Source organism: Canis lupus, chromosome 23, assembly GCF_003254725.2.
Source record: "Canis lupus dingo isolate Sandy chromosome 23, ASM325472v2, whole genome shotgun sequence".
NCBI classification, from domain to species: Eukaryota; Metazoa; Chordata; class Mammalia; order Carnivora; family Canidae; genus Canis; species Canis lupus.
This window is the reverse complement of record NC_064265.1, coordinates 38,228,555-38,248,238: the sequence shown is the minus strand read 5'-3', so window position 1 is coordinate 38,248,238 and position 19,684 is coordinate 38,228,555. Positions and strand designations below refer to the sequence as shown.

General features: G+C 34.1%; 1 protein-coding gene across 4 annotated transcripts in view; it reads left to right on the top strand.

The window, feature by feature from the left end:
- Nucleotides 1–19,684, top strand: part of ATR (ATR serine/threonine kinase) — a 91,122-nt gene that overhangs the window by 36,620 nt on the left and 34,818 nt on the right. For all 4 annotated transcript variants that reach the window (XR_004808397.2, XM_025448740.3, XM_049099904.1 and 1 more), the window contains 8 exons: nt 610–703; nt 1,864–1,989; nt 5,916–6,122; nt 7,067–7,180; nt 11,954–12,069; nt 14,006–14,126; nt 15,671–15,808; nt 17,024–17,234. Coding sequence is in view for 3 of the 4 variants with exons in the window: in XM_025448740.3 (XP_025304525.3) it covers nt 610–703; nt 1,864–1,989; nt 5,916–6,122; nt 7,067–7,180; nt 11,954–12,069; nt 14,006–14,126; nt 15,671–15,808; nt 17,024–17,234 (1,127 nt within the window). In the remaining variant the exon portion in view is untranslated. The remainder of the gene's footprint in view (nt 1–609; nt 704–1,863; nt 1,990–5,915; nt 6,123–7,066; nt 7,181–11,953; nt 12,070–14,005; nt 14,127–15,670; nt 15,809–17,023; nt 17,235–19,684) is intronic.

Sequence of the window (19,684 nt, the reverse complement as noted above, 5' to 3'; positions counted from 1 at the left end):
TAGTTTTAAGTGATTTCTATACTGAATATGGGGCTCAGACTTATAACCTGGGATCAAGAGTCACATGTTCTGGGACGCCTGGGTGGCTCAGCAGTTGAACGTCTGCCTTCAACTTAGGGCATGATCCCAGGGTCCTGGGATCAAGTTCCACATCAGGCTCCCTGTGCGGAGCCTGCTTTTCCCTTTGCCTGTGTCTCTGCCTCTTTCTCAGTGTCTCTCATGAATAAATAAATAAAATCTTAAAAAAAAAAAAAAAAGAGTCACATATTCTACTGACTGAGCCCACCAGGTACCCCCACTAGCACTTTGTTGTTTTTATTTTTTTAAAGATTTATTTTTTATTTATTTATGAGAGAGAGAGGCAGAGACACAGGAGGAGGGAGAAGCAGGCTCAATGCCGGGAGCCCGAAGTGGGACTCGATGCCGGGACTCCAGGATCATGCCCTGGGCCAAAGGCAGGCGCCAAAACAGCTGAGCCACCCAGGGACCCCCCCCCCCCACTAACACTTTGAAGTGTGAACTAAATTGGCCTTAGTTTGAACTTCTGCTTTATGTTTTTTTGGTACTCATACTCTTTGCAAATAATTTTTTTTTCCAATTAACTATTAGGGATGCTGTACAAGATTTTCTTCATGAAATATATTTTTTACCTGATCATCCAGAATTAAAAAAGATAAAAGCAGTTCTACAGGAGTACAGAAAGGTATTTAATTTTTTATTTATGTCTGAGGAGATCACTGATACAAAACTGTCCCCAGATTCCAATTCATTGAACAGAGATTCTTCAGAATCATATCTGTGGATAAGAGTCCTATTCTGATGGCTAATTTTTGGCAATTAGATAATCCTATCACAAATTATGATTTTTACAAGGAAATTTTAGCATTTAGATCAAGATGTTACTGCATTACATAGAACAGAGAGCAAAGAATATAGTACTTGGGCCTTTACTTCCCATGTCAATTTGCCCCTACTTATAGTCCCCCAAAGAAGAAGCTACCATAGCTTTATGCCCTAAAAAGCTGTGGGAGGATTCTAGTTATGTTGTGCTATAAATCATGGGATGAAATGATCAAATCTTACTGACTCCTGAACTTTAGAAGGGGAGTAACTTAAAGTTCTATTGTCTTGAAGTCCAGTGAATTCTCTGAATTTATGAAAGTATTAATGGTGATTCCAAAGAACTTTAGGGCAGAAAGTGGGACCTGATCTTTGGTGAGAATAGCAGAAGTATTTACTGCAGTCCCTGAGATTGGTTCTGAGGTCTTTATTTCCTTTTTTACTGGGTGACTCATCATAGTCATAAGAAAGTAATCCAAATAAAGGATGAATTTATTGATTTGTGTAATCTATAGATTTGGTTCAAGTCCTTTGTAAAAGTTAAGGGAAATTTGTATTTCTTACCAAGAAGCATTTCTTTTAGATAAGTGGATTCTTATTTGATCAGAATAAAATTTTTCTCCAAGTCTAAAGACTTCAGAATGAAATCCCTCTCCCCAAGAATTATTAAAAATGACATATGCTATATGAAGGAAGAGATGGAAAATTATTATTTCTTTATTTTTCACCTTTAAAAAATTTTAAATTCAATTAACATATAACATATTATTAGTTTCAGAGGTAAAGTGACTTATCAGTTTTATATAATACCCAGTGCTTATTACATCATGTGCCCTTCTTAATGTCAATTACCCAGTTACCCTATTCCCCCTAACCCTACTCCAGAAATTATTTTTTAAAGCCACTTTTAATTGGGGTATAGTTTACCACTTTAATAGTAACTCTATAGGGAATCCAGACCTTCTGAAATGGTTTCTGAAATCCTTAACTGATAAGGTGTATCTCTCTGTGTTCTTTATATAGGAGACCTCTGAGAGTACAGATCTTCAGACAACTCTTCAACTATCCATGAAAGCAATTCAGCATGAAAATGTAGATGTTCGTATTCATGCTCTTACGAGCTTGAAGGAAACTTTGTATAAAAATCAGGTATATTAAGATATAATTGAAAGGTATAGAAAAGAAGGATGTTTAGGCAGCCTGGGTGGCTCAGCAGTTTAGTGCTGCCTTCAGCCCAGAGCGTGATCCTGGAGACCCAGTATTGAGTCCCACATCAGGCTCCCTGTATGGATCCTGCTCTCCCTCTGCCTGTGTCTCTGCCTCTCTCTCTCTCTCTCTCTCTCTCTCTCTCTGTGTGTGTCTCATGAATAAATAAATAAAATCTTTTTTAAAAAAAAGAGTTTAAAGAAAAGATGACAGATTGGTATATTTGCTTGAGATTCATTAGGTTCAATGAAAGAAGTGCTTTTTATTTTACTGATATTGTCAGACCTGATTTAGAATCACTAATCCATGAGATACTTTTTTAGGCTGAAAACCAGCGATGTGCAGAGATTTTGTTGTTGTTTTGAAGGGTCATAATTTGACAGTTATGTTTTAGGCTATTGCATCTTCCTGAGTAGGGATATATATGTGTGCAGCAGCAGCAGTTCATGTGTCTTCTCACATAATTTCCTTAGATATCTATCATATAAAATCTCAGTAATTTTGCCATTTTATATTTTGACTAAATTAACTTTTAGTTTTAATGAAACTAAATTTTTAAGTTTACTTTTTCATGATGCCAGTGAACTTTATTCTTTTCTTTGGCAGTGTACTATAGATAAGTGATGACAGTGAGAACTGGTATTCAAAATACTAGATCACTGTAAAGCTATAAAATAGAAAAAAATTACCTGTGGTATTTGTTTTTGCATATCAAGACCTTACATGATAGCATGTGGAACCCTAAAGGGAATTTCAAAACCAGGTTGTTAGTTTACATGATAGAAGGAAGCATTTATTTAGGACGAAGGATATATGTGATGGTAATAAATATATGCTTCTGGGTCAGTGAACTGTATAACCAATGTGGGTAGCAGCTAATGTGGATATGGTCCTACCACAGGTGAAGAGTCCTAAATCTCCTCAAGTGTAAGTTTTATGTTGTCCTGTGAATCTACATTATCAGTGTTACATCCTCATTCTCTGCCCTACACTTACTGCATTGAAACTACTGTATGCTTACCCCTTGCCCCATACAGACCTACTTGGATTTCAGGTAACTTAAAGGACTTCTGGCTTTTTATTTTAATATAGGGTTTTATGAATAGCAAAGGATCTCTCCCCTTGGCCTAGAGGTTTCCTGGGTTAGGTATTTCAAAGCAGATGACATGATCCTGGGCTAACATAAGGAAACTTTATATTGATTGTCACCTCTTAGATATAAATGGCTAAATCTGAGAACTCAAGGAGATTGCTTATATTCTTAGGGAAAAGCCACAGCTGCCCAACTTTGCTACCTATGTCACAAAAGAAAAATCATATCTGGTAGTACCCTGACAAGTCTTCCCTCAATGTAAAGCTCCAGTGCTAATAAATTAGCTAGGCAGAGTAAGGAGGTAAGTGTACCCCCAGGAGTCTTGAAGGTCAGATAGAGTCTGAATAAGGTGTGTAATGGCCATAGATTGTTATAGGCTATTTTAAAGTAAGGTTTAATTTGGTTTAGATCAATATATAGCTGGATAAATTTACTTTAGGTTACTAAGGAGAAAACTAAAGGCAATGGTTTGGAGGAGCCAGAGAAAGTAAGAAAAGAAGGGAAGACATTCAGAGACACATGTCTTCTCAGCCATATTCCCACACACACTGGCCTAAAACACCTACAAAAAAAGAAGGAAATCTTTTATCTCCTAAGTTTGAGAAGAAGGTAATGTCAGTGTTGAAAGCAATTTAAGTTCTATAATAGTTCTGTCCAAAAGAATTTTCTATGAGGATGGAAATGGTCTGTATCTGTACTGTCCAGTCATAGCTGCTAGACACATGTGCTCTCTTGAGCACTTAAAATGTGTGATTAAAGAACTGGATATTTAATTTAATTTTGCTTTTTTAAATTTAAATAGTTTCATGTGGATAGTGGCTATCAATTTAGACATTGCAGCTCTAGAAGATGGCTGACCCTATAGCAACAGGAGAGCAAGAAACTGAGGTTAGAAGTCAAAGGGTCTTTGTAGTGAGTGCTGTGAGAGTCCATGAAAGAACAAATGCAAAAGATATTCTTTTATAAGTTCAGATCTTAACCAGAGGGAGAGTAAAAGATAATTCAGGAGTAAATTGAAAGGAGGCATTTTAAATAATTAGACCTAAAATTGTATAATTAGTATAACTGACTAAAGAAATAATTGGTTATACTGTAGTGGCAAAGTAAACTCTAAAAGATACTGTGACAGTTAAGATGATGGCTGCTGTAGCCTTGGATACTTGATTGTTTTGATGGACTGACCCTGCAAAAGCCCTTTTCTAATGGGTAAGTCCCCAAAGGGTCATTGACAATGAAAGAAATGACAGTTTATACTCCTTACTTTTAAGGAGGAATCTACATTTTCCAAGGATATAAACAACACCTAAGGTCAGTGGATAGCAGGAAATTTTTATTTCTATGTCAGAAAAATCAGACTGTAGCTCAAACTGAGCAACCATATAATCTCTTTCTGAAATTGATGCTACTCACGTTGAAGTGAATCTCTATGGTAAAATCCCAGATGGGCAAGTTGTGTGTATTGAAGCCAAAATAAACTTTGATGCTAATGCAGAATCCTTATAAATATTAAGACATATTTGCTAATGTAAAAATCCAAAAATAAGCCCATTGAAAATAGGCTGCTAGAGACCTCCACGTTATACTAGGATAATATTGGATGCCTGAATCTGAATCTGTACACACCATCCAAAACATAAAGAGCTAACAAGGAGAACAAATAAATCCATAATCACTCATATCTTCAACGTATATTACCTTAAACTGCATTTATTGCTGCCAACCTAAAATGATCTTTTATTTTAGTTTTAGCATGTGAGTAAATGTTTGTTATTTCTTATATTAGTTTTGCTATTTATTGATTATTAGCTCATTTTTTAAGTATACCTGAATTAATCTGTAATGTTAAGTGATTGACTTTTAAAGATTCTGAATGAGATCAAACGTCTGTTTATTTTTCTTTTGAAATGTTATTGTAACTTGAATCGTAGTTTTAACATGGAGTTCAAGATGCTCATGTATGCTTTACTTTTGCTAGAAAGAAAATAGTATAAATAAACAAAGGAGTTCTAAAGTATCACACAAATATCTAATTTCAACTGCCTTGAAAATAGTCTCTTCTTAACAGATTTTCATTACAGCATCCTCAGGAAATTGATGGAAAAGAGATTACTTGAACCAATGTATTGTTTTCTCATCACCATGGAACCCTTTCCCATTATTTTTTTCTCCTTCTCTGCTGGTTTCATATATACTTTTCAGTCTTGTTTTAAGTAACAGCTATTCTTTGTTGACTTATTTACTTAAGTATCTGTCCTCTGTCCTTGAAACATTACTCTGAGTTCTTTTTCATTTTCTTGATTGCTTCCTTACCTTATAAATATATTTGTTATTGTACATATCGTAAGATATTTTAATTATTCACTTACATGTCTTTTCCCCTTAGACTGGGAACTTGTTGGAATAAGTCTGTCTTACTTATTTTTGTATACTAATGTAATAATAGTAATTACTTGTTTAATGGATTAAGGATTAAAATTTTCTAAAATACTTAATGATTCTAATTCTACAGAACATATTATGAACTATATACTATAACTATATACATAGTTATATGTATATAACTATATATGTATATGTATATATACACATATATATGTATGTATATAGTTGTATAACTATATACAACTTAGCACAACAATAGCTAAGAAGACTGCAGATATAGGAATTTAATTTTATCGATGTCTATGTCATATATTCCTTAATATTTCTAAGCTTTCTAGTTAGGAAAATATACTAGTTTGTAGAAGTCATGTAAAAATTTTTTGTCTACTTTTAGGAAAAGCTGATAAAATATGCAACAGATAGTGAAACAGTGGAACCTGTTATCTCACAGTTGGTGACAGTGCTTTTGAAAGGTTGCCAAGATGCAAACTCTCAAGCTCGGTTGCTCTGTGGGGAGTGTTTAGGGGAACTGGGGGCAATAGATCCAGGTCGACTAGATTTCTCAACAACTGAAAGCCAAGGGAAAGATTTTACATTTGTGGTAAGTAATGGTAATTTGGAATGACAAAAGAGTTCTCTGTCCTATTTGAGTTTCTGTATTTCATTTACAAAGAACTAGTCAGGTTATTCTTAGTGGCAACATGACCCAAATTAGACAACTTAGATAACTTTAAAATTTATACTTTAATACTATTTGAAAGATGTAGAACCAAAAACAATAAAGTTGGAGCCCAGACTAGTATGCTGTGTTCTTTTTAAATGATGACAAATCGTCAGTTAAAACCTAATTAATTATATAAATATTACTATTTGAGTGCTATTGCTAAGTGTTTTCATGGGAAACTAATTTCCCAGGTTAATAGTGAATGTATAGAAAAATTTCCATGGTCAAATGAGTTTGGGAAATCCTGTAAAAAAAAAAAAATCAAACAGAACATCTGTATTGTTTAGTGTGCACACTGTGCATCTCCGAGAAGGGGGGGTATGTTAAAATTATTTCTTGGGAGTGTCTCAAATGACCAGGCTTCTACAACGTGTAATTTAGGAAATGCTGTATACACAATTTTCTTTTTAAGGGTTAAAAAATCAACAAAATTAGGGGCACCTAGTTGGCTTAGTTGGAAGATCATGCAACTTATGATCTGAGTCTTGAGTTCGAATCCCACCATGTTGAGTGTAGAAATTAAACTCTGCACTAAAAACAAAATCTTTAGCAACAAAAACAAAAAATGAAAATTGTTGCAGCTATGTAGGAGTTGGATGATTCTAATGCTGTTTATAAGTAGCCTAAAAAGCCTTAGGTTTGCCTTCTTGGCTACAGATTATGTTTTAGCCTTGGTACCAAACTTAGTTTAAACCTTAATGTCCTTTCCTTTTCTAAGTAAAATTCACCTAGGTAACTAAGTTAAATTAACCATGTAAGGCACAGTACATTTTTAGAAAATTTATACACCTTATCTTTGATTTTTTTCTTTTTTTTCTAAGACGGGAGTAGAAGATTCAAGCTTTGCCTTTGGATTATTGATGGAACTAACTAGAGCTTACCTTGCATATGCAGATAACAGCCGGGCTCAAGATTCAGCTGCTTATGCCATTCAGGTAAGAGTGTATATAGTCAGTACTGGCTTTATGTTACTGAATTCTAGTAAGAAAGTTGTATATCTATATGTTGAAAACTTATTTTTGTTAACTATCATTATCAAAATTCATAATGATCATAATGAGTTTATGATAAAATTTCGGAGTATAGAAATGTAACCTCTTAACAGATTATTATGGGTACTTAGCAAAATTTTCTGTGTATTTAACAAATATATGTCTTTTCCACCAAATAAGGAGATATTAATGCTTAACAATGTTCTGTAATTTGATTTTCTTTTGTGTTTAGTTTATCTTGAATAATTTTCCGTCAGTACATTGGTCTCTAATTCATTCTTTTCAATACCTTAATATTCGATATGGATGTACCATAATTTATATAAGAAATTTATTTAACACATTTAGGATGTTTCTATATTTTGCTTTTATAAGAATGTTTCAGGGAAGATACGTATATTTCTGAGCATTTGAGTAAAAATAGCAATGATATAAACATTTAGGAATTAAAATGTGTCTCAGAGCAAGTACAGAATTTACATTTGATAAATTTTATCAAAAAGTTTCATCAGTTTATACTTCCTTGACAAACCTGCCTTTATCAAAATTTTAAATTTTTGTCAGTGTGACAGATGGAAAATAGTACCATTTTACTTTAATAGCATTTTTTTTCTTTAATAGCATTTAATTATGAGAAAAGTATATCCTCCTTTATATATTTATTGGGTTTTTTGGGTGAAATTTCTCTAGATTATCTTTGCTCATTTTTCTCTTGGTGTAAGATTATTTTTTTTGTTACTAGTTAAGATTTATTTATATATAGTAGAACTTAACCCTTTGTCAATCATACATTTAATAAATATTTTTCCAGTTTGGCTCTCTTTGCCCTTTTCATGATATTTTTTTCAATCAAAATTTGTTTAAAATTTTTTTTCTTTGTTTTGTTAGATGTTCAGGTCTGGAATTCATAGTGAGTGGCCTGAGTTTCATGTGTAAATTTGGAGGTATTCATTATAGAGATGGTATTTAAAATGATGATCCTGGATAAGATGGTCAAGAGAGTACAGGTAAAAAGATTCTAGTAATTGAGCCCTGGACATTGAGTGAGAAAAGAAGGGAACAAGTAAGAAAACTAAAAAGGAGCTGCCAGTAAGGTAGGAGAATGTGGTGTTCTGGAAGACAAGGAAGAGTCTTTAAGAGAGAGTGGAAGATCTTTTTTGCAGTGGGTTTGCCACCAGAACACAGGTGTCGTGAAAACCACCGTTAAACCTAAACCAAAATGGGAAAGGACAAGACTCACATCAACATTGTCATCATTGGACATGTAGATTTGGGCAAGTCTACCACTATTGGCCACCTGGTCTACAAATGTGGTGGGCTCAACAAAAGAACTATCGAAAAATTTGAGAAGGAGGCTGCTGAGATGGGAAAAGGCTCCTTGAAGTATGCCTGGGTCTTGGATAAACTAAAAGCTGAATGTGAACGTGGTATCACCATTGATATCTCCCTATGGGAATTCGAGACCAGTAAGTATTATGTGACCATCATTGATGCCCCAAGACACAGAGATTTTATCAAAACATGATTACAGGCACATCTCAGGCTGACTGTGCTGTCCTGATTGTTGCTGCTGGTGTTGGTGAATTTGAAGCAGGTGTCTCCAAGAATGGGCAGACCTGTGAGCATGCCCCACTGGCTTACACAGTGGGTGTAAAACAACTAATTGTCGGTGTTAACAAAATGGATTCCACTGAACCACCCTACAGCCAGAAGAGATATGAGGAAATCATTAAGGGAGTCAGCACCTACAGTAAGAAACTTGGCTACAACCCTGACACAGTAGCATTTGTGCCAATTTCTGGTTGGATTGGTGACAACATGCTGGAGCCAAGTGCTAATATGCCTTGGTTCAAGGGATGGAAAGTCACCCGTAAAGATGGGAATGCCAGTGGAACCACACTGCTTAAAGCTCTGGATTGCATTTTGCCACCAACTCATCCAACTGATAAGCCCTTGTGTCTGCCTCTCCAGGACGTCTACAAAATTGGTGGTATTGGTACTGTCCCAGTGAGTCGAGTGGAGACTGATGTTCTTAAGCCTGGCATGGTGGTCACCTTTGCTCCAGTCAATGTTACAACTGAAGTTAAGTCTGTTGAAATGCACCATGAAGCTTTGAGTGAGGCTCTTCCTGGGGACAGTGTGGGCTTCAATGTCAGGAATGTATCTGTCAAAGATGTTTGCCGTGGCAGTGTCACTGGTGACAGCAAAAATGACCCACCAATCGGGCAGCCCGATGGCCCAGCAGTTTAGTGCCACCTGCAGCCCAGGATGTGATCCTGGGGACGCGGGATCGAGTCCCGTGTTGGGCTCCCTGCGTGGAGCCTGCTTCTCCCTCTGTCTCTGTCTCTGCCTCTCTCTGTGTCTGTCATGAATAAATAAATAAAATCTAAATAAAAAAAGACCCACCAATGAAAGCAGTTAGCTTCATGGTTCATGTGATTAGTCTGAACCATCCAGGCCAAATCAGTGCTGGATATGCACTTGTGCTTAATTGTCACACAGCTCACATTGCTTGCAAGTTTGCTGAGCTGAAGGAGAAGATAGATCGTTGTTCTGGAAAAAAGCTGGAAGATGGTCCCAAGTTCTCGAAATCTAGGGATGCTGCCATTGTTGATATGGTTCCTGGCAAACCTATGTGTGTTGAGAGCTTCTCTGACTACTCTCCCCTGGGCCGTTTTGCTGTTCGTGACATGAGACAGACGGTTGATGTGGGTGTCATCAAAGCAGTGGACAAGAAGGCAGCTGGAGCTGGCAAAGTCACAAGTCTACCCAGAAAGCTCAGAAGGCTAAATGAATATTATCCCCAATACCTGCCACCCCAGTCTTAATCAGTGGTGGAAGAACGGTCTCAGAACTGTTTGTGTCAATTGGCCATTTAAGTTTAATAGTAAAAGATTGGTTAATGATAAGTAAAACCTTCAGAAGGAAAGGAGAATGTTTTGTGGACCATTTTTTTTTTTTTTGTGCGTGCGTGGCAGTTTTAAGTTATTAATTTTTAAAATCAGCACTTTTTAATGGAAACAACTTGAACAAAAATCTGTCCCACAATTTTGAGACCCATTAAAACAAAAGTTTAATGAGGGAAAAAAAAAAGAGTGGAAGAATAAAATAGTAGCTGGGAAGGAATGAGGAGTGAGGTTGGAGAAATAACAGTATGCTTATATTTTGCTTGAGAACAATTCAGCAGAGGGGAGAATGTGATAATGTAGGAAAGAATTGTTGTAATACTTTCAATAAGCAAAAAGATGTGGAATATAGTGTGCAAGTAGAGAGGTAGCCCTAATTAAAAACAGAAGCAATTCATCTTTAGTAAGACAAGAGAAAGCTATGGACACTTATAACTGATAATGCCAGATTAAGTAGATATGTGCATGGGAATTATGGAAGTCTCTTTGGATTGCTTCTGTTTTTTAAAATGAAATATGAAGGAAGGTCTACACTTGTAAGTGTATTAGTCTTTTTAAGAGTATAAATAGTACCCCCAAAAAATAGAGAATTGTTGATTTACTTGATTAAGAGGATTTTTGTTAGCTAGAGTGAATTTGCCAAACAGCAAAAAAAAGCTGACTTCAAAATTTTATTAATATTTTAAGTTTAAATGAAAATGAGTTCTGAATATTTGTATTTGAACTTTTTTGTTTTGAACTTTTCATATATTTCCTTACTTTTACTAAAAAAATACTAAAAATAAGTATAAAATACATATTTTCCTAGACAGTGCTTATATTTATAAATATTAGGAGTACATCTATTGCATATGGTCGTTTTTCATGGAATTGGAAAGTAATAGGTGGTAGAAGATAGAATATCCTAACATATTTGTCTTGTTTTTTTTTTTTTTTTTTTTTTTTTTAATTTTTATTTATTTATGATAGTCACACACACACAGAGAGGCAGAGACATAGGCAGAGGGAGAAGCAGGCTCCATGCACCGGGAGCCCGATGTGGGATTCGATCCCAGGTCTCCAGGATCGTGCCCTGGGCCAAAGGCAGGAGCCAAACCACTGCGCCACCCAGGGATCCCATATTTGTCTTGTTTTATTGATATTAATAACAAAGATTTTTTTCTTCATTTATAAAATCTCAGTTGTTTTATTTCAGTAAAGTAAAATATATCCATTTTATTTCGAGGCTTGCGTAGTAAAATGGTCTTTAACATTTGCATTTTCTTTTGACAATTTTTTTTTTAAGTAAACTCTACTCCTAATGTGGGGCTCAAACTCACAACTCTGAGATCAAGAGTTGCTATGTTCTACCCACTGAGCTAGCCAGGTCCCCATTCTTTTCACAAATTTAAGCTCAGTATTTTATACCTAGAATTTGAGATATCTTGAATTTTTAAAACTGTTGGATTTGTAGTTGTGTTCATTAAAATCTAGAAAAGATCAAATTTAAAGAATTATACTGTACAAATACAGGTAATTCCACTTTTTCCTCCAAATAGCTCTTAAACTTATATTCCAGTACATATTATATGTGTAGAACACAAACTGCTTCAAGTACTGCCACAGCTTTGTGACCTTAATTAAGTAAGTAACCTAAATGATTTTAAGCATTGAAATAGATGTCTTAAGCAGGTTTGCAGCTCCAAAATTTTATAATTCTGTTTTAACATTATTTTTGTAACTATTATGTATAGTTATACTATTATGCTGTTAAGCATAAAGATTTATTTGCTTCACTATAGATTTACAAATGTGAAATATGTATTTGTAGGAGTTACTTTCTATTTATGACTGCAGAGAGATGCAGACCGATGGTCCAGGTCACCAATTGTGGAGGAGATTTCCTGAGCATGTTCGGGAAATCCTGGAACCTCATCTAAATACTAGGTCTGTAAACTTATTAAAAACCATTTTTATAAAATTGTTTTTAACTTTATAAAATTAATGTTATTTTTTTAAAGATCTATTTATATTAGAGAGCATGTGCACAGAAGTGGGGTAAAGGGGCAGAGGGAGAGAATCTTCAAGCTAGTTCCCCACTCAGCATGGAGCCCGACCTGGGTCCCAGTCCTACAACCCATGAGTCCATGACCAGAGCCAAAACCGAGAGTCAGACACTTAACCAACTGAGCCACCCAGGCACCCCATAAAATTAATGTTATTTTTTATATAATTTTTTAGTATTACACGTATTTTCAGTATGCCTAATATGTATTTTCCACTGTGATTTTGCCTATAATCTTGTCAAAATGAGAAAAGTACAGTCTGCTCATTGATTACATTGTATAATTTTAAGTATTTATATGAATTTATTGAAGCTAAAAGGATTGATTTTTTTTAATTCAGTTGTCAGTAATACTTTGAAAGAATCCACTTTGAATATGAGTTTAAGCTTTTGATAGGTATAATTAATATAGAAATTTAAGAGTTTAAAGCTAGTTTCAAAGCCATTAGCAACCTCATTTAGAGATTAGAGATTTTCAACCCTCTGACTTCTCCTCATGAAGATATTTTCTTCCTCTTTTTTTTTAAAGTGTTTTCTAACCTCTTGTTCAATTTTAATAATTTTGTTAAGGCTTATTGAAATCTAAAAAACTATAAATTATTTTTAGTTAGAAACTATAACTTAAAGTACCCTAGATTTCATGCTTATTAGATATGTGATGATGGATACATTACTTCTTTGAGCCTTGGTACAGTGTCTAGCCTTGTAGCAGGTTCTTTATATAAGCCCTTAAGTATGCATACATATTTGCTAGATACCTCTTTATATTTAAAAACCTTTTAAATCGGGCAGCCCTGGTGGTGCAGCGGTTTAGCACCGCCTTCAGCCCAGGGTGTAATCCTGGAGTCTCAGGATCAAATCCCACGTTGGGCTCCCTGCATGGAGCCTGCTTCTCCTTCTGCCTGTGTCTCTGCCTCTCTCTCTCTGTATCTCTCATGAATAAATAAATAAAATCTTTTTTAAAAAAAGAAAAAAGCCTTTTAAATTTAAAATCTTTTATGTGTAAATACAAATGGATAGAGCTGAATTGGTCAATGGAGTAGGTAGAGAATATTAAGAGTTCTTGAAATGAAGGGCATGAAGATCACTGATGCTGGTTAAGGAAAGAGGTAATGAAAGGAAGGTATTACAGATCAGGAGAGTTTAACAGGGTTAAGGGACAGATCTCAGTGGTAGAGAGCTAATGTGTTAGCATAACTGGATGAAAGAACTAGAAATTTAGGAAGCTAAGACTATAGAGTAAGATATTTAAGTAGTTCATTTTGGAAGTGAAGTTTTTTTGTAGTGGCAAGGGAGTCCTGATAGAAGTAAAAGAGAAAGTTGTTGAGGAAAAAAAAAAAAAAAGTTGTTGAGAAGATTTGAGTCCATTGAAGTTACTCATGATGGTAAGAAATAGGGAATAAAGAAAACACAGAGATGTATTAAAGTTACCAGTGAGTTTAATAGGTGCCCATAATAAGAAATAGAGAATGCTATGCCTGAGTGGCTTGAACCTCAAAGGAATAAGTCTTTCTTACACAGATGGAGTTGGAAGGATTAGAAAAGAGCACTAAGGAAGAGGAGGAGGCAGACTCAAATCCTTTAAAATACTTGGGGTATGCAAGAATGACTTTCCACCCCACAAGGATATAGGAAAGGTAGTGCCTTTAACCATATTTCAGTAAAGGCAAGGCAGTAGTAGGGTAGTCACTGAAGGAGTTGATAAATTTTTTATATGTTTTATTCTAAAGGTCTTAAAAGATGGATATATATTTATGTATTTCTTTTTTTAATGTTTTTTAAATATATTTCTTAATAAATGAATTTTCAAAATTACAGATATAAGAGCTCTCAGAAGTCAACAGATTGGTCTGAAGTAAAGAAGCCAATTTACTTAAGTAAATTAGGTAATAACTTTGCAGAATGGTCAGCATCTTGGGCAGGTTATCTTATAACAAAGGTAAGAGAACTCTGTTCAGAATTAGTTAAATGAACAGAAATTCTAAAGGAAACCAGAACATCTATCTGAATGTATAACATAAATAGCAGGTATTGAAATATTTGTGCTGATAGTGACAGAAAATTTTGTAGAAAGTATTTGCTAATAACTTTCCTACTGTTTCTAGTTTCTGAGTGAGAGGGTAATTGTTTTATCAAGCAAGTTACTATGGTCTTTGCAAAATGTCTGTTACATTTTCATTGTGAAATGATACTATTTTAAAAAATGACCATGCTTTTTCAAGTTTTTTTTACATAATAAAAAGATTTTTTTATAAAATAAAAAGATAATACTATTGCTTTGTGGCTTCTTCTAAAAGAGAATACATTATCTGAACTTCCCCCAAAATAAAAATAAAGATTTTTATGAAATGAAACTACATGAAAAAATAGAGGTATATTTCTGATGTTTTCCCAGTAGGAGATTTTTACATGCCTGACAGTCAAAAATATTCTGTGTGTTCCAAGAAATCTTTAAGGCATATTTGAAATTTATAACTTTTGTTTTTAATTCATATTTCTGTTAGTGTTTAAAAATATTATGACAATAATTTTTATTTGATAATTTCGAGAAAGTTTCTCATGGGTTTTTTTTTTTTTTTTTCTGGATTTTTAGAGGGGGCAGGCAGAAAGAGAGGGAGAGAAAGAATCTTAAGCAGGCTCTGTGCCAAGCACAGAGCCAGGTGCCCTGTGGGGGCTAGATCTCATCAACCATGTGACCATGACCTGAGCCAAAATCAAGAATCAGATGTTTAGCCAACTGAGTCACACAGGCATTCCAAGTTTCTTGTGTTTTTATGATTATCCTGAAAATATATTATGTGAAATGTAGAAGAATATCATTAAGTTAATTCCAAATCTGGAATCTTTAGTTTTATTGTTGTTTTTTAAAGTGAAGTGTTTATATTTGAGAAGGAAAAAATTTTTTAAAATTTTATTAAGAGAACAGTAATGTTGGAAAATCTAAGGTTAGATCATAACATAAAATTTTTTTTTCATAACATAAAATTTGACTCTAATCCCAAGTAATTTCGTTTCCTATTTTTTTCATTTTTCTATAGTTAATTACTGTTTATTACTTATTAAATATGTGAGTCTTTTACTTAGTGTGCTGGCGCAGAGCATACATTTTGTTTACTTTACTCATCTATGTGCTCTGGAGGTTAATACACTGAATTTAATGTTAGCTAAGTAAAATATACTGTACTTAGGGATGCTGATCTGTAACAAAACATGATGCATCCAAAAAGTAAGGGGGGAAGGCCTTTTATGTTGAGGTGGTTGACATTGCCTTTAGGGGTCACAGCAGTTCAGGCATTTTAAGATATTTAGAGTGACCAGAGAGGTGGTTATCTGAAATCCTTTTTCCTGAGTGTATGTGCCCCTCTCCATACAAGAATACCCATTCTGCAATGATAAATTATCTCCTGTGTGGTTTTTTGACATTAATCAGTAGAGTATAATGTATAAAATTACTTACTGTCCCTAAACCATTTGGGTTTACAGGTTCGGCATGATCTTGCCAGTAAAATCTTCACTTGCTGTAGCATTATGATGAAACATGATTTCAAGGTGACCATCTATCTTCTTCCACATATTCTAGTATATGTCTTGTTGGGTTGTAATCAAGAAGATCAGCAAGAGGTGAGAGATACCATATTATTAAGTTTCTGTTTGTCCAAACATTTGTCCACTATAAATTAGTATTAGAAAAGCTACATGTTAGGGAATGTAGATCAGTGTATGGCTGGCTATGTATATACATGTCTAACTCTTAAAAATCTTTTTAACCCTTTATTCATCAAAGAATTATCCAATGCTTAGTGTAGAAAATTAGAAAGTATATATTATATATGCCCCAATATACATAGAACTTTTTGAAATAGAGTGTATAAAAAATTACTGATAATGGCTTTTCCTGCTGAGTAGTACTATGGATTAGGATAGGGGAAGGAGAATATTTTACTTTTTGTTTTATAATATTTTGTTAAGTTTAATTTTTTAATCACATACATGTAACACTTCTTTTTAAAAAATGATTATTTTTTAAAGCTTTATTTATTTGAGAGAAAGAGAGGAAACGTGTTAGGAGGAAGCGCAGAGGGAGAGGATGCCTGACACAGGGCTGAATGCAGAGCCAACTCAGGGCTTGATCACACAATCCTGAGATCATGACCTGAGCAAAAATCAAGATATTGATTCTTAACCACCACTCAGGCACCCCCCAAAATGATTATTTTTTTAATAGCATAAATAACGTATCACTATGTTCTTAATGTAAATATTCAAATTGTACAAATAAAAGTGTATCCTATGACTACTGTTCCTGATCCCACATTCCCAGAGGTCATCACTGATATGAATTTGATGTGTATGTTTTCGGACCTTTTTTAATGCCATTGGTTCTGTTTAGGGTTTTTGTTTTTTTTTGTTTTTTGTTTTTTAATGGTACAATGTAGGTATTGTTCTGCAACTTCCCTGTTATTTTATTTACCAATATATATTTTTTGAACCACCCTTTTATATTAGTGCTGTATAATATCCTTCCATTTTATAGTTGTACCATTATTTAACTATTGTCATAATAATTATTATTTCCATGGTTTTTGTTTTTATAATGCTATGGTAAGCATTATGGAGATTCTTATTTGTGAAAGCATTTGTGTATGTGTATCTAGGATGTACTCCAAAAAATAGAGCTATTGGGTTATATGGTATGTACATTTAAAATTTTATTAGACACTATGAAATCATCTATTCTGACTTAGAGTTGCCTTAGAATGCTTAATCTTATATGGCAGATATTAGCAAAATGATATTACATGACACATTATTAACCATAAAATGAGTTCTTCTTAGGTTTATGCAGAAATTATGGCAGTTCTAAAGCATGATGATCAGCATACCATAAGTACCCAAGACAGTGCATCTGATCTGTGTCAACTCAGTACACAGACTGTGTTCTCCATGCTTGACCATCTAACACAATGGGCAAGGCACAAATTTCAGGCACTGAATGCAGAGAAATTTCCACAAAGCAAATCAAACAGAGATAAGATAGACTCAGTAGGTGAGTCATAACTTGTGTTTATTTTCTTCTCTTAATTATTAACCAGTTAGCTACTTCCTGTACCAATTCTGTAACTTAAGCATTAGCTTTTTAAAGACCTGTGTTTTCTTGCATATCTTTTTTCCCCCTTTTCACTGAGAAAAAGCAGAGAATTTATAGTCAGAAAACCTCTCTTTAAATTCTACTCCTACTACCTTAGGCAAGATAATGCCTAATTTTTCTTTGTATAATATGGGATTATTATTATCTCCCTTAGAGGACTGAGGATTAAATGAAGTGATGAATGTATATATTATAAAGTATGAAATAAGTGACTGATCCCTCGCTGCTAAACCATTTACTCCATGTCTTTTCAGTGTATTGTGTGTATTTATTGTGTGCCCTCTCAGTGCACTATGTGTATATACACATACATGTATGTATACATGTATATAGTTAAGTGTTTTTTATCCTTTTTCACTTAGAATACTCTTTGTAATCTTTATCCCATGTAAGTTTTACATTTCAAAAGAGATGTTAAATTTCATTTCATCCTGTTTTTTTTCCTACTTTCTATTCATTTCATTCATAAATTTTACTTTTTTGTTTTTCCTGTCTCTGGTAGTGTTTGGCATCCAGCAGTCTTTCTAAATATGCTTAATACACATTACTACATTACACCCTGCTATACCAAATATGTGTAGGTTTTTTTTTCCTGTGATAGTACAATTACCATTAAAGTGATAGAAAAGGGAATCTCGTTAGAGTTAAAAATGTCCTTCAGGATAGAAGCATTTGGCGAGAAGATTTATATTTATTCTGCTTCTGTATATCGCAGCTATTTTAATGGAAATTTTTCCTCCTAGACTTTGAGGCTAATTGAAAAAATTGACTGTTTAACAATCCTTAAAGAGACCTTCACTTTTGCAGTTCTCAGTTTGTGAGCCTCTCTCTCTTGTTCATATACATGAGGAAAGCACATACATTCCTGTTATTAAGCACAATAATTTACTTTTCTAAAAGTTTTTGGACTTGAAAGCAAATATCTGGGGGATTGTTTTTCTGAACACTATGGCTAATTGTTAATATATTTTCCATTGATTTAACAATTTAATGTTTGTTCCTATTTCTGCATGTGTAAATGGTTGTATAAATCAAAATACATAAAAAAAAAAATACAGGGATCCCTGGGTGGCGCAGCGGTTTAGCGCCTGCCTTTGGCCCAGGGCGCGATCCTGGAGACCTGGGATCGAATCCCATGTCAGGCTCCCGGTGCATGGAGCCTGCTTCTCCCTCTGCCTATGTCTCTGCCTCTCTCTCTCTCTCTCCCTCTCACTGTGTGCCTATCATAAATAAATAAAATTAAAAAAAAAAATACAGTCTCTCTTCAACCTCTATCACCATTCCTACTAACATTAACATTGCAAGGGAAATACTAGCTTTTAAGAATAACATTTGCATTGGTTCAAAGGTACAATTTTTTTTTTAAAGATTTTATTTATTTGGGAAGGAGTGAGAGAGGGAGAGAGAGCACAGAAAAAGAGGGAGAAGTAGACTCCTCACTGAGCAGAAAGCCTGATGTGGGGCTCAATCCTAGGACCCTGGGATCATGACCTGATCCAAAGGCAGCTGCTTAACCAACTGAACCACTCAGGCACCCTCAAAGATACAATATTTTTAACATTTCTCATAATTTGAATGACCTACAAATTTTAATGGAATCAGGGACTTTTTTGAAGAAGCATTTCTATTTCTTATTTTCCATATACTGTTATGAATTGCTACTAAAATTTATAAGTTTTAAATAAGAATTGTTAAACTAGACTATATTTATTTTGAAGTTCCCAATTTATGTTTTTTCATAGATTCTTGAAAAAAAAATACTCTGAAGTATTTGTGATTTTACTTCAAAAGCACTTTTACTTTGAATTTTCATTAAAACGGTTGATATTGTTTGTATGGCAACAGAGGAAAAAAATAGAATGTTAAAATCTAAACTTTAAAAACGTTGTTTCTATAAATTCTGCTTTTACCCTGCTATTGTACTCTAGCAGTGTTTTTATAGTTACTGTTAATAAATAACTCATCTTTGTATCTTTTGTATCACCTTTATATCTTTCCAACATTTAATACAGATTTATTCTTTTGTTTTAGTTTTTATTTAAAGTTCAGTTACTTAATGCACAGTGTAATATTAGTTTCAAGTGTACTATATAGTGATTCAGTACTTCATACAACACTCAGAGCTCATCACAAGTGTACTTGTTTATCCCCATCACCTATTTCAGTCATCCTCTCACCTACTTCCCCTCTGGTAACCATCAGTTTGTTCTCTCTAGTTATGAGCCTGCTTCTTGGTTTGCCCCTCCCTCTTTTATTCCCTGTTTGCTCATTTTTGTTTCTTAAATTCCACATTTGAGTGAAATGATACAATATAATACAGATTTACATTTAATCCTCACAACAACATT